A 27,312-nucleotide genomic window follows, 5' to 3' on the forward strand; every position below is an offset into this window, starting at 1 on the left:
GAGGGGCGCACGCACGAGGGGCGGAGCGGCAGGCGCCCCGAGTGGCTGAGGAGCCGGAAACGCGCCTCGGAGGGTGCGGCCCTGAGGAGACAGCGGGCTGGGCCGGGCCGGGCGGGAAACGTTAGGCCGGCGGCCCCCGGGGCGCGGGGGCGAGCGGGCGGGGAGGGCCCGAGGCGAGCTCTGCCCGGATGAGGAACAAAGCGGTGGGGCAGGCGCGCGCGCCCCCCGCGCGGCCGGCAGGTGGGCTGCACACGGGCCCGGACGGGGTGGGGCGAGGGCGGCAGGGCCTGCGGGCCCCACGCCGGCGGGCGGGCGGGCGAGTCAGCCGGCCGCCCCGGGGAGGCGGTGTCCGCAGCGCCTGGGCTCTCCGGTGGCGAGGGGACGGGGACTGCATCCTCCCCCGTTTTGGTGACCGCCCTTGTCCACCCCCCTCCCCAGGTTGGGCAGCCCCCCTCCCGAAGCTTCTGGAGGAAAAGCCCCGGGTGTCCCCCGGCATGCCCCATCTCGCGGCGGGGTGCGCGGCCGCCGGCCCTCGGGAGAAGTTGGGCGGCCCCGGGCGGCCGCGGGGCCGAGTGGCCGCGTTTGTGCAGCGGTTGTAAGCAAGATGCGGTAGCACGTGACCCTGGAACGCAATCCCTGATGCCGGTTCCCCGCCACCCGTGTGTTCTTTTCTCTGATACTTGGCCCCAAGCAGATGCATCACAGGTGAGTGGCTTGGTGGGCTCCGCGCTGGTGACATCTTTGGAAAACATTTGGCAAATGAGAGTTTAGAGTGCCTTTCTTTGGTTTTGGTGCCATGGGGGAAGGTTGCAGGTGCGATTTGCAAATGGATATATGTCCCAAAAGGATCAAGAAATCCAGAGGCCAGAGTTGGGTTGAATATACTCTCATTAAACCAAATTTACTCCAAATGTGAATAGTTCCAAGTAGCCACACATTGACTGTTGGCTCATTGGCATTTCCCCTATGCCTTTGAGTTATTTGAGCTTTTAATATCTTGATTTGAATTCCAGAGTGTATTTTTAGCTTATCACCATGCTTCACCTTGAATTTTGCTGGTTACCCTATGGCTCGGGTGGTAATGTGGAGAAATTAAGTTCTTGATTTTGCAGGTAGAAGTTATTAGTTTTACAGATTTCCTGCTAATGTTTCAAGTACTTAATGATACCATGCCAGTACAGAAATATGCCAGATATAGTGACATTTGACTGTTCTTTTGGGGCAATTTCATAGGCTGTATGTTTAGGATGAGGAAGATAAAACAAATTCTTTGAAGTTGCTCAAACTGTCCATTGCATTTTGCAAAGTAGCCGCATTTCAGTTAGCTTCTTAAATATTCTAAGAAAAAGTTATAAGATTCTAAGAAAAAAGTCATAAGATTAGCAACTGGCAAACGGTTTATTCCTAGGTCAGTTAGAAACACACACATAAAGCGTAGAAGTGTGAAAGAAATGATTTTACCAGGAATGAGTAGGGAAGAAGAGAGAGGTTGGTGTGATTTTGGCCCTTCTTTCCAAGATTGCTTCCCAGAAACTCCTGTTAGAAAGGTAGGTAGAATAGAATTGCACTTCAGAATGAGAGAGTCTTAGGATCATGTTGTAAATTCCCTTCTGCTTTCTCTCTGTGAGATACTAGTTACCTTTGGTTTATGGCTGCTGAGGTAATCACATTTTAGTGACTCACGACAAAGCAGAAATCTGCTGAGCCTCTCACATTAAACTCTGGTTTGAACTGGTTTGAGAAGGCCTAGGAGTCAACCTAGAAACACCATTTTGATTTTTATCTGGAGATGGGTACACAGATTAATATTCAGGAATTTTTAGAATGGGATTTGAAGCTATAGACTTTTAGGTGTATTTTAAAAAATTATTGTAACCCATTTGTTGTAACCCACTGCTCCAGTGGTTGTAGAGTTTTAGTTACATTTGTAGCTATAAAAAGTTACAGGAAAAGTCTGTTTTAAACTTGCAAAATTAAGTTAGCTATTGTTTCTTTAGGCTATAAGGATTTTTTGCATTCTTTTATAGTGTAATTAAATACTATTAATGTGCTGTCATTCCTAAGGTGTACCTCATTTGTCATATGATTCTAGTTGCCTCTCTAGTGAGGATGAAAATGCATTGTTCCATCCAAATCAAATATTTCAGAGTGCCTATTCTCTACTCTTGGCCTTGTTCATTTTATTGATGTCTGAGAGTTTAGTTTTACGAGATACCTGGCCTAAGATTAAAGCCTGTGGATGTAGAATAATGCAGGAACAGGTCTACGTGGGACTTTAAACACAACCCACAATATAAATACACAGATCCTAATTATTGGAACTGAGTAAAAGGCAAAATGGTTCTTTTAGTGTAATTGTCTAATTGTAGTTAAGAGCTTGAGTGTTTTTTTTTTTTTTTTTTTATTGTAAGAGCGCCTGCGTGGCTCAGTTGGTTGTCTGCCTTCAGCTCAGGTCATGAACTCAGGGTCCTGGGATCCAGCCCTGCATCAGGCTCCCTGCTCAGCAGAGAGCCTGGTTCACGCTCTCCCTCTGTGGGACCTCTCCCTCTATGGGCCCCCCCTCGCTTGTGCTCTCTCTCAAATAAACAAAATCTTTAAAAAAATTTTATTGTAGTTGACATAAAATGTTATATTAATTTCAGGTGTTGACATACAATGTTCTGTTAGTTTCAAGTGCACAACATAGTGATTCGATTTAAGTTTCTTAAATTGGCAGACCTGGATTTAAATCCCAACTCTGCCACTTGTTATATAATCTTGGATTAAATTTCTTAGCCTCTCTGAGTCTGTTTTCTCATCTCTAAAATGGGATCAAGAATAATACCTACCTCACAGCAGTTATAAGGATTAGGTGAAATAGTTACATGTAAATCACTTAGGTCGGTGCCTTACACATACAGTAAGGGAGTAATAAGTGTGAGCTATTATTGTTTTCAGGTTTATTGATAGCTGATACTGCCATTTTTCAGATTACAACCTATTTAGGTTTTCTTTCACTGCTAAGAAATATGTAGATCCATTTGATTCCTCCTTTCCTTCTTCACTCCTCCCATGTAGATAGACATACACAGAAGAACTTGCATTACTGTTCCCTATACTTATTCTCAATATAGGATTGGAGGTCTTTTTTTTTTTAAGATTTTTATTTATTTGAGAGAGAGCATGGGGGGGGGGAGGGTAGAGGGGAAAGCAGACTCCCCACTGAGGAGGGAGCCTGATGCGGGGCTTGATCCCAGGACCCTGAGATCACGACCTGAGCTGAAGTCAGATGCTTAACGGACTGAGCCACCCAGGCGCCCTTTTTTTTTTTTTTAAGATTTTATTTATTTATTTGAGAGAGCGCGCAGGCGCTCACACACCAACTCTAGCACTAGCAGGGGGAGAGGCAGAAGAAGAGGGAGAAGCAGACTCCCCACTGAGCAGGGAGCCAGACTCAGGGTTGCGGGGCTCTATCCCAGGACCCAGAGATCATGACCTAAGCCGAAGGCAGGCACTTAAAAGGACTGAGCCACCCGGGTGCCCTGGGATTGGAGGTCTTTAGTAACGTTTGGATAACATGTTGGCTAGCCTCTTGAAATTATAATGCCTATAATATGGCAGTCTCTCAATTCTGATATAGGAACTAATAGTTATTGATAGTCTCCAATAGCAGGCATCTTGTTCAAACCAGTGTATTGTGGTAAGATTGTTAATGATAATGAAAGATAGTTTGCATAAAAAGGTGATTCTCAGATTTTTTGGCCTGACAAAAATGGTCTGTAGATTTAAGAAGAAAAAAAAGGTTTGCTGTCGAGAAACTTTTTGGCAGTGTTTTGCAGCATGATCGGTGCTCTTCTACCTAATTGCCAGGATTTGGGGCATATGACATGTCCTCTTTGACCTGGTTTCCTCATTTACTTTATTTTGAAGAATTGGTGAGACAATATGCAATAAATTTTTATAAAGTATGTAACAAAGCTTACATAATGAACCTTGCTATATGGCAGATATTATTAAGATTTTTAATAATTAAGAGTTTTAATAAAATCTAACCCATGGAGGAAATACAGTGCTTCTTCACACCGTTAATAATCTAATTCAGACCCAGTATCACTATAAGTCTTAGTAAAAAGAATTAGTAAAAATTCTTTTGAGTGAAACTCTACAGAAGTCTGGTTTGAAGTAATAGGCCATTTGAAGAAAATACTGTGAATGGAAAAACTTGGATGGTTGGAAAAAAAAACTCTTATTGCCATGTGCTTTAAGGATTGCAGTTTGCTTCAGGCAGTGTGCATAGGGTTTGGAACAAAGTACACCTGAGTTAAATCCTATTTCTGCTTTGTGACTTTGACTGAGTTAATGTCTCTGAATCCCAGTTTCCTTATCAGTAGAAAGAATAGGACACTGTCTCAGAGCTGTGAGCATAAAAATGAAGTAGTAGTTGGTCAGCTCCCATTTCCCTACCCCCATCGTTTCAGGTTCTTCAGTAACTTAAATGGAATCACTAAGGTGAGATTTTGCCTAACTGGTTGTGTGTGCTCTTTCTTAGGATGAATGAAATGAACCTAAGCCCTGTGGGGATGGAGCAGCTGACTTCATCCTCTGTGAGCAATGCCTTGCCAGTCTCAGGGAGTCATCTAGGATTGGCTGCTTCACCCACTCACAATGCCATTCCTGCCCCAGGTCAGTAGTAAGGGAGAGCGACTGAATTTCAACACTTAATTGCATGATCAATTCTCAGTGGAGTCTAAAGGGAGAAAGAGCACCTTTAAGAGTGTAAAGGAGAAGCCAAGCAGGTCTGAACAGCAGTTCCACATGTGGCAGCATCATGGAAGAAATGTTTTTGTAGACTACTGGAGTTCTAGTGGATAGGAGTAGCAGTTTTTTCTGATTAGTCCTCTTGTGGGCTTGGTGACCTTTATCTAGAGATGTAGTTGACTTGGCATTTTATCTAGGTTTATCCATTCATCTGGTTCATACCCTTGGTATTCTGTCCCTGGGTTAACAGAAGAGAATGAAAGTTATTCTGCTAACCGTTCCAGAAAATGAGAGCAGTTGAGCTTTATTTATTTTTTTTTTTATTATATCTGAAACTGGCAACAGCTGCAAATGCACCAGGCTTAGAATTCAAAGAGGAGGCACCAAAGATGGAGCTCCTACATGGGACTCCCATGAGCCTCAGTACTCAGAGAGGAATACTATAGAAAAAGCTCATTTTCCCCCATCACTGTACTTGTAAAACCTTTTTATTTGCTTTCTTTTCTTTTTCTTTTGAAATAGAAAGAGACAAGCTATTGATTCTTAATGATCTATGACATTGTAATGTATTGGGTTTTCTTTATCAAAATTAGAGTTAATGCTGACATCTGGCTGGTTCATTCAGTGGAGCATGTGACTCTTGATCTCAGGGTTGTAAGTTTGAGCCCCATGTTGGATGTAGAGATTACTTAACAATAAGATTAAAAAAAAATGTTTAAGATTTAAATCTTTAAGTTGTTTAAATAGTTCTCCGTAGGGAACTACCTGCTTAATTACTAAAATGCAGCAGCTAAATAAATTCATCTAAACTAGGGTCTCCATATTCCTTTCAGTGTCCATAAAAGAAATTTAAAAAAATTTTATTAGTAGTTAACTCATTTGATTATCTCTTAGGCATTCCTTTAGTGAACACTTTCGTTACGGGGGGAAAAAGCGTATTAAAAAATATTGCCACTGGCAAAAATAATGCAAATCAGCACTCCTCAAGTTAGTGAGTATTCATTGTTATACTTAGGCATAGTAAGAGTCACTTCTATACCTTGCAGGTATAATCCAAGGTAGATAAAATCTAAAGCTTAAATCACGAAATACAGCACATATACATTTAACTTCCAAGTATAAGCATATTTATGAATTTTTAAAAAGTAAAACATTCTCACCATATAAAATGGGAAATATAAATAAAAAAGTAAAAAAAAAAAATTAATATCATTACTCAGAGACCACTCCTGTGAACTTTGGTGTTTTTTCCCATTTTATCTCTATGTGCTTTGTTCTCTTAAATTGTATTTAAACTAGGTTTTTAATTGTAATTAAATGTTTTGATACTTAAAAGCAGTACAGACAACTGGAAGATAAACTTGACCATTTTAAAACTAACTTGAGAACTACCTTTAAGATATTTGTGAATATCTGCACAATACTATCTGTCTGGGGATATAAAGGGCTATTAGGTGAGATTTTTTTCCCCCATATGCAGAAACCTTCCTAAGAGTTTAGCTAGTGATTATAGTGAGAGTTTTTAAGTACTTACTTTCTTTTAATTGAGAAAAAAAAAACACATTTTTTTGTAGGCCTGCCAGTGGCAATTCCAAACCTGGGTCCCTCCCTGAGCTCTTTGCCTTCTGCTTTGTCTCTGATGCTCCCAATGGGTATTGGGGATCGAGGGGTGATGTGCGGGTTGCCCGAAAGAAACTACACCCTACCTCCACCACCTTACCCCCACCTGGAGAGCAGTTACTTCAGAACCATTCTACCTGGTAAGTATTATGGTTATTTGGGACATTAGAAGAAAGAATAGAGCCTCCTCTTAACCTCCCTACTTGAAGACTTGAATAACACTTTTTTCTCTTTGTCAGTTTTGGATCTTAATCTCTAGGTGGGAAAAGATATATATATTTTTGTACCTTTCCTCTTAGAATGTACAGATAACACTTTATTAATATAGCAGTTGGACTAGGCTTAATTTCTTAATGGCACATAAACAGTTTTTCTCCTCTTTCCTCCAGTATTTCCTTGGTTTAGTTTTTATAATTCTGTAGTTGTAATTCTTGTCAACCACATGTCCTGCTAGTGTCATTGTTTATTATAAATTAAAGTTGTTTTTTTTTTTAAGTTTACTGATTTTTTTTTTTTATTCTAAGTGTGTATTTTACAAAATTTAGCAAATAGGGAGGAGAACCACTCATAGTCCCATCATCCATCTTTTTGGTGTACTTCCTTCCTGCCTTTTATCTTTGTGTATAGAATTTTTACTATTTTTCGTAATTAAGACTATACTGTCTATATGATTGTGTATCTTTACTTTTTTCCACTTCGTATTTTTCTGTATTTTTACATAGTTATTTTTTGTAACTGCTGCATGGTTTTCATAATTATTCTTTTTAATGCTGCATTACAGTCTACTGAATGAATATTCCATGGTTTATTTATATCTCAATCTTTATTGTTGGACAGTTTGGTTTTTCTAGGTTCTTGTTACTGTTACAGGAATGACTTTGTGTATAATATCTATAAAATGCATTTAGGGAAGATTATCCTAAGTGGAATTTCTTGTGCAAGAGCATATGGATATTTTTGGGGTTCTTAATGTATATACTTTCCAAAGAAGTTTTAGTAATTTACACTCCCACTGGCAATGCAGCAAGTACCATTTCACCACATCCTTATAAGCATGTGTGTTCAAATATTTCTTTTGGTTTTAATAAAGCAGATTCAATTGTGACTTTTGTTTTGAATAGAACCTAATGTGCTGTGACAGTTTAATAATTAAAACTTAGTTATATTTAAATTTTCTTAATTAAATTTTTCATGTGGAAGATCTACATTTAAATCATTTTACCTTTTAACTTTTATAGAACAAATTTCAGCATCTCGGGTCTCAGGAATTCCAACTATGTGTATACTAATATCATCATTTAAAAGCTTAATTTCCAGTGACTTCAAAGGAACATAGCTAATCTTTTACAGTTTCTCAGTTTCACAGGGAAAACTGAATTATGGTATATGTATGTTGCTATTTATAAAGTATATATATCAATTTAACCAAATAAGGAGGTAGAAGATTATTTTATGGTCACTTATGTTGCTATTTTTATAAAGTATATATATCAGTTAAACCAAAGAAGTAGGTAAGAGATTAATTTAGTTATATTTGTAAGGAATATAGTTTCTAGCATTTGGAATTCCTTATATTTAATAATGTACTAAAAAGTCTCTGATATCTCATCTTTTCCTTTTCTCAGGCATTTTATCTTATTTAGCTGACAGACCACCTCCTCAGTATATCCACCCTAACTCTATAAATGTTGATGGTAATACAGCATTATCTATCGCCAATAACGCTTCAGCTCTAGATCCCTATCAGTCCAATGGAAATGTTGGATTAGAACCAGGCATTGTTTCAATAGACTCTCGCTCTGTGAACACCCATGGTGCCCAAAGTCTTCACCCCAGTGATGGCCATGAGGTGGCCCTGGACACAACAATCACTATGGAGAATGTCTCTAGGGTTGCCAGCCCAATCTCTACAGATGGGATGGCAGAAGAACTTACAATGGATGGTGTTGCAGGCGAGCATTCCCAAATCCCAAATGGCTCCAGAAGTCATGAACCTCTGTCTGTGGATTCTGTGAGCAACAACCTTGCAGCAGACACTGTAGGACATGGTGGTGTGATACCCATTCACGGGAATGGCCTGGAGCTCCCTGTGGTCATGGAGACAGACCACATTGCAAGTCGGGTCAACGGGATGTCTGACAGTGCCCTCAGTGACTCCATTCACCCTGTGGCCATGAGTACCAACTCCGTAAGCGTGGCACTCTCTACCTCACACAACCTCGCCTCCCTAGAATCTGTTTCCCTCCATGAAGTTGGCCTAAGCCTAGAGCCTGTGGCTGTCTCCTCCATCACCCAGGAGGTCGCTCTGGGGACAGGTCATGTAGATGTGTCTTCGGACAGCCTTTCTTTTGTGCCGCCTGCACTGCAAATGGAAGACTCCGATTCAAACAAGGAAAACATGGCGGCCTTGTTCACCGTTTGTGAGTGTGCCCAGCCTTTATCTGTTGGGAGTATTGCTAGCTAGGGCCACCATCTCTTAACAGATGTAGTCACGAAGTCCGGCGTTAGGGAGTACAGACAGAAACTAGGCTGTGGAATTTCTCTTTGTGTGTTGTCCTTCATGCTAATGTGCCTTTTCTTCAAGTAAGCCAAATGACATACGGACATTTTGTTGGTTCTTACAGGGTTCTGAAGTAAGGAAACTGTAGTCGTTTCTTTCTGTATTTTACACATAAGGTCAGCCCAATGGTATTCGAGATATTTCCCTGGGTTTCAGAGATGAGAGTCATTATAGAAGTAAACTTCAGTGAGGTATTCTGTATGTCATGCCATGTGCTTTTTCAGCATAAGACAGATTTATTAGATCGTGTGTATTTTTTTTATCCCAAAGGAAAAATGTAGGAAGATACAAATGCAATTTTTATTTTTGCTCAGAATGCATATAAATTACTGTAGTTGGGCATGTAAAAGTTCTTTTTATGGGGCAACAATAACAAAAAGCAATATAAAAACTGTTGATTTGTTGGTGTTACTACATGCTTCATTCAAGCAACGTGTTGAGTGCTTACTCTATGCCAGCCTCTGTGCTAGATGCAGGGTAGAAAATAGTCTGCAAGAGAGGACACATGCCTTTAAAGAGCTTATAGTCTGATGGGAAGCATAGGCAAGTAAACAAGCTCTTGCAATATAGTATGATAAGTGGGAAGATGGGATTAAGTGGGAAGTCTAAAAGAGCCCGAGGGGGAGCATCTAACCAGACCATGGAAGGAATACGGGATGACTTACCAGGGGAGGCAGTGCATATGTTAGCACAGACCTGAAGGACAAGAAAGATGTTGGCAGCTGAGTATCAGGAAGGACAGTGTCCCAGACAGGAGTTGGCACCCGTAAGTGCCTAGAACTAAAAGAATCTTGTGTGGTTCAGAATTGCTGAAGCATAATATGGGGGTGATGAGAAAGAAGTAGGAGCCAGAACACAAAGGGTCTTCTAAGACCAGTCAGGGTCTTAAGGAGTGAGGTTTGGGATGGGGGCTCTCTGCAACGTGAGGCGAGTAGTTAGGTAAGGAAGATGATACCATGATTTAAGTGGAAGGTGATTTTCTAACCTAGAGTAGAGGTAATGATGATGAGGAAAGTGGGGAGTATTTACAAGAGAACTTAGTAGAGCTTGCCAGTGGGTTGAAGTTGGGGGAGGGAAGGGTTAAGGAGATAGCCTTGGTTTCTGGCATGGGAAACTAGGTGGGTAGTGGTACCACACTTTAGGATAATGAATGGTGGAGGAGGACTGCCGTTTGTTTGTTTGTTTGTTTGTTTGTTTTTGAGGAGTGATGGTGAGTCTGGTTTCAGACATGGTGATTTCAATGTCTATAAAATAGGCAGGAGAGATGTTTAATGAGAATTTTAATCTGAAGCACAGAGATCTGTCTGCAAATATTCAGGGATCCTGAGCATTAAAACATTAATCGTAGCCATGGAAGTGGGGTGAAGTTATCTCCTAGTGAGAGTGAAAGGTAAGAGGACTAGGGATGCTAAGACACAGTGGTAGCAGAAGAGCTTCCAAAGTAGACAAACAGTAGGGTCAGAAAAGTAGGACAAAGCTTCTGGTGCCTCAGAAGCCAAGCAGTGAGGAGAACTTCTATGTTAATCTTTTGAAATTTGAAAGTTATAATTTTAATTAAATTTAGGAATGTGATTAGGCTCATTAACTTAGCAGAAGAGGTGGCCTAAATAAGTCTGTTGATCCTGTTTTAAGTGGGCATGTGGAACCTCTTGCTCCTATGTGTGTTTTTAAAAAAATGAGATATGTTGGGGCGCCTGGGTGGCTCAGTCGTTAAGCATCTGCCTTCAGCTCAGGTCATGATCCCAGGGTCCTGGGATCAAGGCCTGCATTGGGCTCCCTGCTCAGCAGGGAGTCTGCTTCTGCCTCTCTCTGCTCGTGCTCTTTCTCTCTGTCTTTCTAAAATAAATAAATCTTTAAAAAAATTGAAAAAATGAAATATAATTCACATATACATTTTAAAGTGTACAATTTAGTAGTTTTTAGTATATTGACAGGGTTGTGCAAGCAGCACCACTGTCTAACTTAAAATGTTTTATCACCCCGTAAAGATACCCCGTTAGCAGACGCTCATCATTCCTGCCCTTCTAACCCCCTCCCTCCCCACAACCATCCTCAGGTAACCACTAATCTGCTTTCTATAGATTCACCTATTCTGGACACTTCATATAATGGAAGCATACCACATGTGGCTTTCTGTGTCTTCTTTCCCTTAGCATAATGTTGTAGCTCATCCATGTTGTAGCAGGTGTCAGTACTTCATTCCTCTTTAGGACTGAATACTATCCCATGTGTGGCTGTACCACATTTTGTTTATCCAGCATTTATTCATGAACATTTGGTTGTTTCTCCTGTTGGCTATTAGGAATAATGCCGCTATGAACATTCATGTACAAGTTTTTGTATGAGCATGTTTTTAAGTCTCTTAGATATATATTTAGGAGTGGAATTGCTCCTGTATTTAATTTCTTGAGGAACTGCTTTTCTGAAGTGGTTGCACCATTTTGAATTCCCCGCGTCAGTGTGTGAGTGTTCCAGTTTCCCCACATCTTCTGAACACTTTCTATTACAGCCGTTTTACTGGCTATGGAGTGGGTGTGAAGTAGCATCTCATGGTGGTTTAGATTTGCATTTCCCAAGTGACAATGATGTTGAACCTCTACGTGTTCTCATTGGCCATTTGTGTATTTTCGGAGAAACCTCTAAGCATTTTTGGCAGTATGAAATCTGAATCTCCTTTGGAGATTTAGCACAGTTTGTTATTAAGAGCATTGGAGGGCGCCTGGGTGGCTCAGATGGTTAAGCTTCTGCCTTCGGCTCAGGTCATGATCCCAGAGTCCTGGGATCGAGTCCCGCATCGGGCTCCCTGGGGAGCCTGCTTCTCCCTCTGCTTCTCTCTCTCTCTCTCTCTGTCTCTCATGAATAAATTTAAAAAAAAAAAAAAAAGAGCATTGGAGAATGAGTTCTCACCAACTGTAGGGGAGCTCTAATCTGATCTTCAAAGAATTTTTAGTCAAGTAGTAGTTAAAGTAAGATATTATTTCTGCTTTGCCTAAATATGAAAACTACTGCTATTTTATGTCATTTAAGGAGAAATGTTTAATGATTGCTTAGGGGAAGAAACCGCCTAGATGGCTGTGGTTCTCCGGTTGATGTACTCCACTATTTTGAGGACGAATTTGGAAGGTTTGAACATGATCATTGACTTACAGGTCATGTGTACTATTCCTTAACAGAAATAGAGCACAAGATTTATGAGAACAGCACTCATCAGCTTGTAAAAGTGAAGTTAGGGTAACCATACAGAGCAGTATATAAAGGCAGCATCCTTTCTGACAATGCAAAAAGAACACATGAACAGTAAGAAATTAAGAATTTTAAGCAAACATGTCTGCAAGAACAATGATTCTACCTGTTGTCCCTAAGAGCACTTTTTTGCCACTTTTTTTTTTGTCTTAAGAATCTCATCAAAACCTGGGTGACCTGTTTGTTTATAGTGAAGCCAAAGCGAACAGTGGTGCAGCTGTCTCTGCCTCTGTTGACCTGTATTGTCATCTCTGTTTTGGCTTTGCATGATGGCATTTCAACTCCCATTTCCTCATACAGTTTGGTAGAATTGGAATCTTGGGACTTTAGATATCATATTTAAAGGTATTTACTTTAGGAAACAATGTACTTTATTCTTGAATTAATTTAGTGTTACTTTTTGGTAGGTCTCTATGGACTGAATAGTAAATTGTCCTGTGAGATAAAAAAAAAAAATCAGATCTTACTGGAGAGAGATGTCAGAGTGGGATATGTATCTTAGTGTAAGAAAGTGATTCTTTGGGGTGCCTGGGTGGCTCAGATGGTTAAGTGTCTGCCTTCAGCTCAGGTCATGATCCCAGGGTCCTGGGATTGAGCCCCACATCGGGCTCCTGGCTCAGCGGGGAGCCTGCTTCTCCCTCTCCCTCTGCCTCTCCCCCTGCTCATGCTCTCTCTCTCTCTCTCTCTCTGTATCTCTGTGTCTCAAATGAATAAATAAAATCTATTAAAAAAAAGTGATTCTTTGATGAGAGTATTTTTTTTAAAGATTTTATTTACTTGAAAGAGAGAGAACAAGCAGGGGGAGGAGCAGAGGGAGAGGGAGAGGCAGACTCCCGGCTGAGCATGGAGCCCCATGTGGGGCAGGATCATGACCTGAGCTTAATGCAGACACTTAACCAACTGAGCCACCCAGGCGCCCCTGATCAGAGTATTTTTACTAGAACTTTGCTTCTTACTGGTTATACTTTAGTAATTAGCATTTAAATAAGAAAGCAGGTGGTACTTCAGGCTGCTTGAACTAACCCCATTTGTTTCTCTCAAATTTCCTATCCATAGGGTGCACTCTCTGTGACCGAGCCTATCCCTCAGACTGCCCCGATCACGGACCAGTGACTTTTGTTCCTGACACTCCAATAGAGAGCAGAGCGAGGCTTTCTCTCCCAAAGCAGCTTGTTCTCCGCCAATCAGTTGTGGGAGCAGAAGTTGGTAAGAACCTTGGAACCATAAAAGCCTGTCAGTTCTCTTCCTTTGTAGGGTAGAGTTGTAAAAGTGGATATGTATAATTTAGTCATTATTTGGTTGATTCAGAAGTCAATTTACAGCTTAAGATTTATCCTTCTAGGAACATCTGTCCAGTGATAGCAATAAATCAAGTTGAAACTTTCTTGAGAAAGTTCCCCTTTCTTAGAATCAGAATTGAATAAAGGAAAGAATCGTGGCCGGAGTCTGAAGACTTTTATTCTTGGCTGTATCATTGTCTAACAATTATGACAAAGCATTGCTTGAAACTTAAGTTTCTTTTATAAAACATGGAAAATTCATCGCTGATAACCTTTTGTCACAAAAGGTAGTTACATCGAATGTTCGTAAATTGTCTAATACTCCTTAGGAAAAAGGAATAAGAAATATAGACTGCCAGAGTTTGGTTACCCATATTTGGATTTAAAATGGTTTCTGAATTACTGTGCCATTTCTTTGAAAATACCAATCTAGGTTCATTATTTTTTCAGCTGTAGTTCGGGTGTGAGTCAGTTGAAAACGTTAAAACAGCTTAAATAATATGGAACAGTGCTTTAAGCACAGATGGTTTTATAAGTTTGATTTATTTTGTAGTAATTGCTTTATATTTTTATAATTGGGTAATGTTCTCTAGTCTTTTTTATGTATTCCAAAATAACACTTGGAGGGACTTGGTTTGGTTCCTTATGTATAAGACCAGGTTTAGGGATTTCTGATAGTGCTTCTTATTCTGCATGTTTCTTCTGAGCCCCATTTAATCTGCTCATTACATTTTTCATATTTATAGGATAGAACCCAAAAATACTTAGCTACCTCACAGGAGTGCTATAATATCTGTAGTTCTTAGGTTCACTGAAGCTAAGCCACTCTCTCTTGTGTATCCTATTAGATGCTTAAATCATTGATTAGGCAGTTAGTATCTTTTCACTGACAGGTGTGTGGACTGGAGAAACCATTCCTGTGCGGACTTGCTTTGGGCCTCTCATTGGCCAACAGAGCCATTCCATGGAAGTAGCAGAATGGACAGACAAGGCAGTCAACCATATCTGGAAGGTCAGTGTTCATGAAGCTTTTGTGGTTTCTGAATGTTTTTACTATAGTGAGGTAGTTAAAAGTGATGTAAAACAAAATTGGCCAAGACTCGTATGGTGCCATTCACCTGTCAGTCATTTATTTAATATTCCATCCTTTCTGTTCTTTGTAGCCAAATTATATATAATATTTAGCAAAACACCCGCTCTGGAATTTAGAAAATAAACTGTTTTTAGTCTTCCTTTTGTTAGATAATCCAGTGATTCTTCATTTAAATTACTTGAGGCAGCTGAGGACATGGACTTTGTTTATATGATGAAAGTCTTATTTTGTAATCAACTAAAACATTCTTCAAATAGTTAGCTTGGGAAACAGTTCTGGGATTGGAAGCTAAGATCATTTCTCTAGTTTTTTTTTTTTTTTAAGATTTTATTTGTTTTTGAGAGAGAGAGCGAGTGAGCACAAGCAGGGGGTGAGGCAGAAGGAGAGGGAGAAGCAGACTCCCTGCTGAGCAGGGAGCCAGATGCGGGGCTCAGTCCCAGGACCCTGGGATCATGACCTGAGCCAAAAGCAGACTCTTGACTGAGCCACCTAGGCACCCCGGATCATTTCTCTCATTTTCTAATGGGAATCCTGGAAATGCAAGGTTTTGACATAAACAGCTATTCCTTTAACATGTTTATATAGATTCACTTGTAGTCAATAGATTGGGAATGATGCCTGCAAAATTGAAGTGAGAGGAAAGTGGGTCTTGTGAACATTGGAAAGGTAAGGTGCTGCCAGCATTGGGGACATGCATTTTGGTATCCAAAAAGAATACAGAAGAACGCTAGGTCCATTGGAAAAAGACTGAGAAGAGATGGTTCTGTGACCTTATTGTCTGTGTAGTCACTCCTTGTCACCATGTGGTAGGTTTTTGTTTGTTTTTTCCAGTCAAGCCAAAATGTAAATAAGAACAGGGTCATTCTATACCTTGAGCACTAACTGTCAGTCTCCAGTGGTCTTTATTACATTGCTGGAAATGGGCCTGGGTGAAATGACAAAAGTGTGAGAAGGCAACCATGGAGTTCCACACTGACTAGGGAAGCAGAAGCCTACTGCAGAGGAAAGGAGACTGTTGGCTAGCCTAAATTCAGTAGCACTTTGTATTGCCTGTCAGTTCATTTGACATGTATGTTTGCCTTCTGTTGATAGATATACCACAATGGTGTCCTAGAATTCTGCATCATTACAACTGATGAAAATGAATGTAATTGGATGATGTTTGTGCGCAAAGCCAGGTAAGAGTAGTCTTGGGTGAAGAGATAGTTAAGATTTGGATGTTTTTCAATAGGTAGCTTTGCATAAAATAGGGAAGAGCCAAAAATTCCGGATTATACTAATGTCTAAACATATGTTCAGGCCTAAGGTTTTTTACCTTCTTCACTCCAGTAGTTGTTGATTAATGGTGATTATAAATCAAAACAGAAGAAGCTATCCTTTTTTAATTAAATAAGTTTATTCAACCTACCAGCGCAATAAGGAATAATACAGTCATCATTGAATTTGCAAGTGGATACCTGCTCTTTATATCCGCTGTTAGTCAACCCTCAGGCTGTTGTTGTAGTTAATTCTTACTCAGCTGTCTATCTCTGTGTCTTTGTCCTATTGCTTTTTTAAAACTTAATTTTATTTAATTTTCTTACTTCCCGTGATAAACTCTCTAATGTTTCTGACTATAAAGGACGATCACCTGATGTACAGAAGTAAGAATTCTCTATGTCCCTCCTAATAGGATAGGGAATTAGAAAAATGACCCAAAGAAAATAGTTCTAAGTTTTCATGTAGAATTTTGCTTAGGGATATGATATGTTTAGTATATATTTCAAAATTAATATGCTTGATCTGTTAAATGTGATAACTTAGGAACCGGGAAGAGCAGAATTTGGTGGCTTATCCCCATGATGGAAAAATCTATTTCTGCACCTCACAAGATATCCCTCCTGAAAATGAACTGCTTTTTTATTACAGCCGGGATTATGCTCAGCAGATTGGTAAGTTACTGTAAGACTTGTTTCTCCTGAATCTAGCATAGTAAAAACACCAAGGACCAGAAGTAGTTTTGGTAATGCTTTATATGTTAGCCGAAGCAAATCACATACATTTGTATATATAAAAGCAGGATATTACCCCTATGTTAGAAGTGTTAAAATCTGTGAGGTTCTTCACAAGCTGAATGTTATCGATCAAGCAGTATTCATATGAAAGGAACTTCTCTGTAGAGATTTTTATTTGGGGTATTTGAAGTTCCTGAGGCTGCTTTTTTGAGCCAATACCATTGTAATTTAAGTTCATAAAAAAAAGGAAAGGTCCTTTGATTTAAACTTCATAGTCTTTTTCTTTGCACTGTGTCATGATGACGAGCGATGTTTAAGAGTTTATACTATAAAATTTTTTTAACAAAAGTTTTTTGGTTAGGAAAGATGTATTAAAATCCAGTATTTACAAATGCTTCCCTTGTGCCTGGCATACTATGTGGGATGCTGGGAATAGAGTATTAAACAAGATGTTTTAGTTTTACAGGTAGTGGGCAAGATGGAAATTTTGGTAGAATGGAGAATTGTAAGCAACATTATTAATTTCAAGAATGAGTTTTTTAAAATTTAAGTACGAGGAGACATTGAGTAATTTTTTTTTTGAAGGTGTTCCCGAACACCCAGATGTGCACCTCTGTAACTGTGGCAAGGAGTGCAATTCCTATACAGAGTTCAAAGCTCACCTTACCAGCCATATCCATAACCATCTTCATAGCCAGGGCCACAGCAGCAGCCATGGGCCAAGCCACAGCAAAGAAAGGAAGTGGAAGTGCTCAATGTGCCCCCAGGCTTTTATCTCTCCTTCCAAACTTCATGTCCACTTTATGGGTCACATGGGTATGAAGCCCCACAAGTGTGATTTCTGTAGCAAGGCTTTTAGTGATCCCAGCAACCTACGGACCCACCTCAAGATACATACAGGTAAGTTGTATTGGACCATCAAAATGGAATTTCGCAACAATTAGAAATTGCAGTAGTCAATTGCAGCTAGCTAGTCTTGTAGGTGGAGTTAAGATGTGAGAGTCTGGCTGACAGCAGGACTCCATTGGGTGATAAATCTTGGTGGGATAATTGCGCTTCCTCAGAGAGTGTTAGCTCCTGTTATTACAGTGTTTACATTCCAAATGCCCCAACCATAGTTTGAATGTGACTGGGAAAATGGACTTCATCTGGAAGTTGATGCCTGTGTTTGGACTGAAAGCAAAGGGAATTCTATAGAAACACTCTGAGCCTCTCATAGAGCTCATTCCTAGTCACTGGCCAGAGCCAGTTTTCTTCCTGTGAGTATTGTCCCGTTAGCCCCGTCAGATTTTATTTTTTTGAGTTTTCATTTACTAAACTCCGTACAAACCAACCCTTTTCTTTTAGCACGTATTTTTTATTTTTTTAAAGATTTTATTTATTTATTTGACAGAGAGAGACACAGCGAGAGAGGGAACACAAGCAGGGGTAGTGGGAGAGGGAGAAGGAGGCTTCCCGTGGAGCAGGGAGCCCGATGCGGGGCTTGATCCCAGGACCCTGGGATCATGATCTGAGCTGAAGGCAGATGCTTAACGACTGAGCCACCCAGGTGCCCCTAGCACGTATTTTTTAAATACAAATTACAAAATAACTGATGACGTCTTGGTTTTCTTGACTGGGTCATTGGTTCTCCAAATCTTTGAAAGTAAAATTCTTCCTTGTCCTTTTGCATTTAAGACTGAGTGGTCATGATGGAGACTATATGGCCCATAAAACTCCAGATACAGACTAGACTTTACAGAAGGTTGGCCAGTCCCTGACGTAGAGTAATCTTATTTCTGCATTCTTAGAATGATTTTATTTCACCCCTGGTTTATGAGGTCATGTGTTTAAAAAAAGAGAAAACTATACATTTAGGTTGTAAAAGTATGTTTGTCTATATACAGATGCTATAATTCATGAGGTGGGTTTTTTTGTTTGTTTTTAAGATTTTATTTATTTATTTGACAGACACAGCGAGAGAGGGAACACAAGCAGGGGGCGTGGGAGAGGGAGAAGCAGGCTTCCCGAGGAGCAGGGAGTCCGATGCGGGGCCCTGGGATCATGACCTGAGCCGAGGGCAGACGCTTAATGACTGAGCCACGCAGGCTCCCCAATTCATGAGGTCTTTTAAACATAATTGGGTTAGGTTGGTTGCTAGGATTTTAAGTAATTTCTTTTCAGATTTCATATCATGTGTTAGCTACAAACAGTAAAAAAAAAATGTATAGACATTTAGGTAAGTGGTCCTGGAAGGAGGTCAGATTTATTAGCTTCACTGGCCTTTGTTGCAGATTATAAATTCATTTCTCTGACTGGTTCTAGGTAAATAGCCCTAGAAGGTGATGTTCCAGTTATCAGTTCTGTTTCATTCCTGCCTCTGCCACATACCCATACATGTGTCTGTTCATCTCGAGAATGCTAGTGATTATTTTATTCACAGTGTGGCAATTTGGGTTAATGTACAGGTCAGAAAAACTACAGATGTACTTTGTGTGACAAGTCTTTCACCCAGAAGGCTCACCTAGAGTCCCACATGGTTATCCACACGGGCGAGAAGAATCTCAAGTGTGATTACTGTGACAAGTTGTTTATGCGGAGGCAGGACCTCAAGCAGCACGTGCTCATCCACACACAGTAAGTTACCCCACAGCCCACATGCTCTTTAGGTGGTGAACTTGAGTGCTTTCAAGTGCTGACTCATTGTCTCCTACCTTGGTAGCTGCTTCCTGTGTTCACATAACCAAGCAAAAGTTGGAAATCTAAGTTTTGGTTTTATCCTGGAAGATTTCACTTAGTTTGCTTCATTTTTCTTTCTTTCTTTTTTTTTTTTAAGATTTTATTTATTCATTTAAGATACAGAGATAGCATGAGCAGGGGGAGAGGGAGAAGCAGGCTCCCCGCTGAGCCAGGACCAATATGGGGCTCGATCCCAGGACCCTGGGATCATGACCTGAGCCGAAGGCAGACACTTAACCATCTGAGCCATCCAGGCGCCCCTGCTTCATTTTTCTTATTTTTCACTTCTCTATTTGCTTTTTTTTCAACCCATAATCTCATTTAATTTAACAAATATTTTTTAAGTACCTCCTCGATGCCCACTATTATGCCAAGTGGTGAAAATACAGAGGTGAAAGACATAGACCTTGTCTTTAAAGAGCTCAGAGTCCAGTAAGAGAGGCAGAACAGTAAAGCACTATCATACCACGTTGCAGTTAGAGTAAACATCGGATCCTGAGAGGTTGTGGAAGGGGGTCACGGACCCAGCCAGGGTGTCCTGGAACATGGAAAAGCTTCCTGGTAGTCTGAGCTAAGTATTAAAGAAGATGAATTAGAATTATTCAGGGAGGCAAAGAAGGGTAAAGGGGTGGGAATAGTACTCTAGACATATTTAGAAACACAGATACAAGGACTGTGGAACACAAGTGGTTCTTTACAGTTAGAGCATAGTGTGCATGTGAGAATGATGGAGAGAGAGGCGGCAGTGAAGTCATGAACCTTTTATCCAACTAGGAAAATTAAATTTCTTTCTGGAAATAATGGAAAGCCACTGAAGGATTTTACCTCCCCATGTAGCAGGCACTATGCTGGGTGTGTGTTTTAATTACAGTAAAAAAAAACACGTAACATGAAAGTTACCATCTTAACCATTTTTAAATTTTATTTATTTATTTATTTTTTAGAAGGGGGAGGTAGACGGGGAAGGCGCAAAGAGAGACTCTCAAGCAGGCCCCATGCCCAGTGCAGAGCCCAACACAGGGCTTGCTCTCACAACCCTAAGATCATGACCTGAGATGAAATCAAGAGTCGGATGCTTAAACTTGCTTTTGTAAAGATTACTCTGGCAGTAGGACAGGATGATTGAAGGAGAAGATCAAGTACTGCTTGACCCATTAAGAATTTATTGCATGAATCCAAGTGTAATTAAATGTCTGGGTTGTGTTAGTTAATGGTAGTGGTAAAGAGAAAAGAATAGATTTTGTGGGGGCGCCTGGTGGCTCAGCCGTTAAGCATCTGCCTTCGGCTCAGATTATGATCCCAGGGCCTCACGTTGGGCTCCCTGCTCCACGGGAAGCCTGCTTCTCCCTCTCTCCCTGCTTGTGTTCCCTCTCTCACTATCTCTGTTATATAAATAAATAAAATCTTAAAAAAAAAAAAAAAAGAACAGATTTTGTGCCCCTGAGCTTTTAGTAGATGTTAGAAGAGGGAGAAAACATTAGCTTATATTATGGAGGCACTGTTTAGGAAGTCATGTTCAATGGAAACTTGATATTCTTTTTTTTTTTTAAGATTTTTTTAAAAATGTATTTATTTGAGACAGAGGGGGCACAAGCAGGGGGAGTGGCAGAGGGAGAGGGAGAAGCAGGTTCCCTGCTGAGCAGAGATCCTGACGTGGGGCTCGATCCCAGGACCCTGAGATCACGACTTGAGCCGAAAGATTTGTAACCAGCTGAGCCACCCAGGCGCCCCAAAACTTGATATTCTTATTGTAAGGTTTCGTTAGGTACTTTGCTTTCATATTAGCTCTTTTGTCTGATTCTTAATCAAATGCAACCTGAGGGGTATCTGGGTGGCTCAGTTGGTTGAGGGTCCGACTCTGGGTTTTGACTCAGATGATGATCTCATGGGTCGTGGGATCAAGCCCCATGTGGAGCTCTGCTCTCAGTGGGGAGTGTGCTTCTCTCCTTCTCACTCTCCCTCAGCCCCTCCCCCTGCTCACGTATGCCCCCCCCACATCAAATAAGTAAGTAAATAAATCTTTTTAAAAATGCAACCTGAAACACTAAAACATCCAAGAAGTTTGGATCTGCATTCGTAATTCTCAAAATGACTTTTTTTAAAACAAAGTCTTCATGAAATAGTTTCATTATTAGTGTGAAATTTTAGAAATTAGACACACGAATTATCAAATACTATATAGAATTATACGTCATTAGAGCTGAAAGAGATTTCTCAGATCATTTAGTCCAGCTGCTTGTGCTAGTCAGCTTGAGATGCTGTAACAAAATACCTTCTGGAGACTGGAAATCCAAAGTCAGGGTGCTAGAATGGTTGGGTTCTCCTGAGAACCTTCTTCCTGGCTTGCAGATAGCTACCTTCCTGCTGTGTCCCCACATTGAGGGTGTGGAGAGCAGACGAGCTCTGGTCTGTCTGCTATTTCTTCTGACACTTATCCCATTGTGGGGGCTCCAGTCTTCATGACCTCATCTAAATATAATTACCTCCCATAGGTTCCACCTCCAAATACCATAACCTTGTGGTTTAGGTCTACAACATATGAATTTATTGGGGAATGGGGCACACATGCATTCAGCCTATAGCACTGCTCATAATCACTTGGAAAATGTGAAAAACAGTTGGTGCCAGGACCCTACCTCCAGGCATTCTAATTTAGCTGGTAAGGGGTAGAGCCCTGGCCTTGGTAATTTTTAAAGGCTCCCCAAGTGGCTCTGATGTCCAGCAAGTGTTGAGAGCTACTGAGTTCATCCAAATGAAAGGCTTGTTTCCACAGTGTCTCTGGCAGGTGGTACTATGGTTTCTTCTGTAACACAACTGATTTATTTAGTTTTGAGGAAAAATTTTGCTTGAATTAGCTTATGTCAGCCTCTCTCCATTCACTCTATACTCCTGCCTCTGGAATGATACATGTAGGTTTAATATATCTTTAAACTCCCTTGTACTTAAGATTACTGTCATGTTCCCTTTAAGCCTTCTTTTCATCAGGCTTAATGTCCCTAATTTCTGCAGTTTTCCCTCTTATCACCTGGTTTCAGATTTGGTACCCAGAAGTGAAGACAGTAGTCCGGATATGAACTGTTCTGTGCTTATTTTTTTTTTTTTTTAAGGATTTTATTTATTTGTGAGAGAGAGAGACACAGAGAGAGGGAACACAAGCAGGGGGAGTGGGAGAGGGAGAAGCAGGCTTCTCGCCGAGCAGGGAGCCCGATGCAGGGCTCGATCCTAGGACCCTGGGATCATGACCTGAGCCGAAGGCAGACGCTTAACTGACTGAGCCACCCAGGCACCCCATATTCTGTGCTTATTACTAAATGGAGTTATTTTCTTCCTTGACCTTGACTTTCTCTGCACTTGCTTTTCCTGTAGCCATTTCACAGCATAATGCAATATAAATTATTTTGAGGTTAGTGGTATAACTATTTCTCTCCATTGGCTTTGAGAATTGGCTTAATCAGGTATTCACCAATGAAAACAATTCTCTTAAGTGTGGATCTGGACTCTTTGTCACAATGATGAAACATAATAACCCTCTTTGCCAAACTCCCATGGGATAAAAAGTTTTTAGACCATCCAAGCTTTAACCTAGTTTATAAGTCATTCATAATTAAGCACTACTCAAAATGTTTTTTTAAAGATTTATTTATTTTAGAGAAGCAGAGAGAGAGAGAGAGAGCGTACCTGCGCAGGCATGGTGGACAGGGACAGAGGGGTAGAGGAGAGAGAACAGAGAGAGAATCTCAAGCAGACTCCCCGCTGAACATGAAGCCTGATGCAGGGCTTGATCCCATGACCATGAGATCATGACCTGAGCCAAAATCAAGAGTTGGATGCCTAACCAACTGAGCCACCCAGGTGCCTGCACTCAAAATATTTTTGAATGAGACTGTAAATTTCTTGTGGAGATCATTGGTAAAATTTTCAGATGTTTGTATTTTTTACCTGTAGACATTTCAAAATGGATATGGTAGTATTGGAATTCATTTTGTTTATCTGCTTAGAAAAAAACCTAGCTACAGTCCTAAAGCCAAATGCAGGAAGAGTTTCTGTCCCACAGTTTGAGGAGAGTGTGAGGCATGTGGCAGAGACTGACTTTGCCCCCCCCCCCCCCCCCCCCCGAGAAAGAGCAAGTTGAGAGCAGGGGCAGGGATGCTTACCACCTAGGTCATCTCCTTAGTCCCGTGGCTTTTTAGATACCATCTTTATGATTTATATCTCCAGCCTTATATATCTAACCATTCACTCAACATCTCTCAGTTCTGGATGTCCACTAAGGCAACTCAAACCTGGTATGTCCAAAACTCAGCCCTTTTTTTTTTTTTTTTTAAAGATTTTATTTATTTATTATTAGAGAGAGAGAGAATGAGAGCGCGAGAGGGAAGAGGGTCAGAGGGAGAAGCAGACCCCCCGCTGAGCAGGGAGCCTGATGTGGGACTCAATCCTGGGACTCCAGGATCATGACCTGAGCTGAAGGCAGTCACTTAACCAACTGAGTCACCCAGGTGCCCTTTTTTTTTTTTTTTTTTTAAGATTTTAGTTATTTATTTGGCAGTGAGAGAGGGAACGCAAGCAGGGGCATAGGGAGAGGGAGAAGCAGGCTTCATGCTGAGCAGGGAGCCCGATGCGGGGCTCGATCCCAGGACCCTGGGACCATGACCTGAGCAGAAGGCAGACACTTAACGACTGAGCCACCCAGGCGCCCCCAAAACTCAGTTCTATTACCCCCCACAAAACTTGATTTTGCCCCAGTGTTAACCAGCTCAGTCTTCCGTTCTTCATTCAGCTTTATCTAGTCCAGACCACCAGCATCTTTCGTTTGGATCATCTCAGTAGTCTTCCAGCCAGCCTGTCTGCTCCTCTTCTCCCCAGACATGCATATACAGGCGCAGTATTCTGTCGTCATAACTGGAATGATCCATTTAAAACATAAGTCAGACTGTTTGTTGTCTCTGCTTATAATTCCCCCGTGGCTTCCCATCATACTTGGGTGAGAAGGTTTTTACCGTAGTGTGGAAGTCTCTTCATGACCTGGTAGTGGTATGTGGCTGCTTCTCCCACTTCGTCTTTATTATTTTTCCCCTCCTGTTCTGCTTTAGCCACATTGCCGTGCCCACCCCGCCATGAGACTCCAGCATACTGAACACACTCTCGTCTCAGGACCTTTGTCCTGAACTGCCTGTGCCTAGACATCCCCCCCACCCTGGACATCTTCCTGTCTTCCTACCTCACTGCATTCAGGTTTTTGCTCAAAAATGTTGTCATCTCAGAATGGCCTTCCTTGACTATCTTATCTAAAATAGAACTCCATCACTCTTACCTGGCTTCATTTTTTTTCATAGTACTTTTTACTATTTGATAGGATGTTACATATTTTTTGTTTATGATGTAAATCCTCCGTTAGAACATAAACTCCGTGAAGGCAGGGGCTTAGTTTTCCACATCCTGTAGCTCCACAGATTCCCTCAGTGCTCTCTCCTGCTGGGAGAAGGTGGTAGAAATGCTAAGGAGGCCAGACTTCAGAACTTCTCACTGTATCCTACCACTTCTTCAAGGATTTTAACCTCCTTTTATCTGTTTTACATATTGAGCCTTTAAGACAGGGTTCAGCTGCTCAAAAAAAAAAGAGTTAAAAAAAATTCCTGGTCTACATGATTTTTAAGGTTTTTTTACAGCTCTAAACTGTCTTAAGCCAGGGTTACTCAAACCTTGACACAAATGAGATTTTGAACTGGGTAATTTTATGTTATATGGGATACCATTAACACCATAGTGAGATCTCATTATGTATTGGCCAGTTGGCACGAATGTTCAAATTTGAATCTTCCAGTTATTGAGAATGTGGGGCAACAGGAACTCCCAAGTGGCTGTTAATGGGCATGTATATTAGTACTACCACACTGGAGGGGCACCTGGCTGGCTCAGTTGGTCGAGCGTGTGACTCTTGATTTCAGCTCAGGTCTTGATTTCAGGGTCGTGAGTTCAAGCCCTGGCATTGGGCTCCATGCTGGGCATGGAGCCTACTTAAAAAAAAAAAAATCTGATTCTAGATGGGTAGAGCTCCTCTGACAAAGACCTGAGGTTGTGAAGAATAAATGTGTGCCTCAGTTGTCATTTGTAACCCCAAATCAAATGTTTTTTCTTGTGTTCCTCTTAGAGAACGCCAGATCAAGTGTCCCAAGTGTGATAAGCTGTTCTTGAGAACAAATCACTTGAAGAAACATCTTAATTCTCACGAAGGAAAACGGGATTATGTCTGTGAAAAATGTACAAAGGCTTATCTTACCAAATACCATCTCACCCGCCACCTGAAAACCTGCAAAGGTCCCACCTCCAGCTCATCGGCACAAGAGGAGGAAGAAGATGACGACTCAGAGGAGGAAGAACTAGCAGACTCTGTGGGGACAGAAGACTGTCGGATTAACAGTGCTGTGTATTCAGCAGATGACTCTCTCTCAGCACATAAATAAAAGCCAACTATTTGGATGGAAAACGCAAAAGGGAAAAACATGTACAACCAGTTATCCACTACAGTGGTTTTTATATAAAATGGTTTCTGATTTTCTTCCAGCCAACAGTCAAAGACTGAATGGGAATGGATAAAGCACTTACAGAAGAGTATTCTAATGAGAACACTTTAGAACAGATTGGGAAAAGAGAGCAGGTAAACTATTTTTGAGCGATGTATGGGGAGGAAAGTGTCAGCTTTTGAAGTCCGTTCCTTATTTACATGATAAACTAGGTGATGCATTTATACCTGAGTCAAAGCTGTCTTCCACCCAAACAAATCAGATTTATTTTAAATTCTTCCATTGTTCCATTTTCCTCCCAGCCCTATGATGTGGTAGCATGCTAAACTTGGTCCCTGCCTCACAGTCATCCCGATTGCTGATTGTGGTTCTGGTGTTGTGTTTTATGTAGACTGTTGTGACTTAAGTCATCCCAGAATGGATTGGAACACAGCAGTGTAAGCTTGTTGCTTTGACTTAAGCTGACAAGTTTAAAGCACCACCTGCCTTAATCTCTCTTGGCTACTTGGGAGTTTAGGGTAGATCTTGCTTCCCAAAATTTCAGCGGAAGCCTAGAGGGCAGATAAAAAAGGACCAGCCAGGCAACAGGCCATGTTGGAGAAAAGAAAAGGAGAGATATCTGGGCCACTGTCCAAAAAAACTAGCTTTGATGGAAGCCAGGTTGAGACACCTGTTATTGTTCCTTAGAGATCTTTGTAGGTTTAGACATGTCTCTCTCTGTCTCCAGTAAAGCCTCTAGACAAAGGGGAGCTGGAGGTGTAGTGAGTCAAATAATGCCCGCTGGATTATCTCCTGACAGCAAACACATGTGGACTCAGCTGGCAAAGTGGTACCTCGGACCGTGGCAGGAAGGAGGGAATGATCCTTTATATCTGGCTAATCCTACGAAAAAGAACAAGACATCATTAAAATGGTGCCAACTCGGAATGACAAATGATTTCAAACACATTGGTGCATTTGGAAGGTTAGACCTTCTCAGTTGTCTCTGGTGAAGGATCTCATCAGTTCAGCATGGTGGGTGTCAACGGATTTCAAAGGTATAGAAGGCTTGATGGTCACCACATGGTTGTGTTTTCAGGGTCCCAGCTTAGTTAATTCATCCATCCGTCTGGTCTTTCACCTGATCTCACATATATATCCTGCTTTCAGCAAGAAGCAGACACATCCTTGAGATGAAGGATGATGGAACATGCTCCTGCTCTAAGGTGCAGCCTCTGGGCTGGAGTAGAGCGGACTCTGGTGGGAGGGTTTTGCTGCTAATGTATTTATGGAATGAATGTATTTCATTCAAATCTGTATTCCTCTAGGAAGGATTAAAATAAAAACCTTTTTTTAAAATACAGGCTTCCCCTTGTAATCTCATTTTGTGGAAGAAGAAGAATGAGTCATTTAGGGAAAGCTTAGGTATAGCTTGGTTTTCTACGGTTAGAAGTGGAGAAAGTATTTTCTAAGTAGCATAATTTTGGGATAACATTGTAATGTATTTCTGCATAGCAATGGTTAAATGAACTATGCTTCCTGTGTTTCCCATTCTCATCTCCAG

The 27,312-nt window shown here is 41.0% G+C and overlaps 1 protein-coding gene across 5 annotated transcripts; it reads left to right on the forward strand.

The window, feature by feature from the left end:
• Nucleotides 1-27,112, forward strand: PRDM4 (PR/SET domain 4). Of its 5 annotated transcripts, XR_003520036.1 has the most exons (13): nt 81-240; nt 439-705; nt 4,529-4,662; nt 6,312-6,497; nt 7,983-8,777; nt 13,217-13,366; nt 14,334-14,452; nt 15,626-15,711; nt 16,337-16,464; nt 17,113-17,427; nt 18,975-19,143; nt 25,397-25,903; nt 26,569-27,088. XR_003520036.1 is itself a non-coding variant. In XM_027594871.1 (12 exons), exons 2-12 carry the CDS (start codon nt 695-697, stop codon nt 25,707-25,709), a joined length of 2,406 nt encoding a protein of 801 aa, XP_027450672.1. In that variant the 5' UTR covers nt 1-73; nt 439-694; the 3' UTR covers nt 25,710-27,112. The 5 variants fall into 5 exon arrangements, 4 of the variants coding, with proteins under 4 accessions (XP_027450672.1, XP_027450671.1, XP_027450674.1 ...); XM_027594871.1 differs by lacking the exon at nt 81-240 and adding an exon at nt 1-73 and having other exon boundaries at nt 25,397-27,112; XM_027594870.1 differs by having other exon boundaries at nt 25,397-27,112.
• The last annotated feature ends 200 nt before the right edge of the window (nt 27,113-27,312 follow it).

Source organism: Zalophus californianus, chromosome 9 (genome assembly GCF_009762305.2).
Source record: "Zalophus californianus isolate mZalCal1 chromosome 9, mZalCal1.pri.v2, whole genome shotgun sequence".
In the NCBI taxonomy this organism is placed as follows: domain Eukaryota; kingdom Metazoa; phylum Chordata; class Mammalia; order Carnivora; family Otariidae; genus Zalophus; species Zalophus californianus.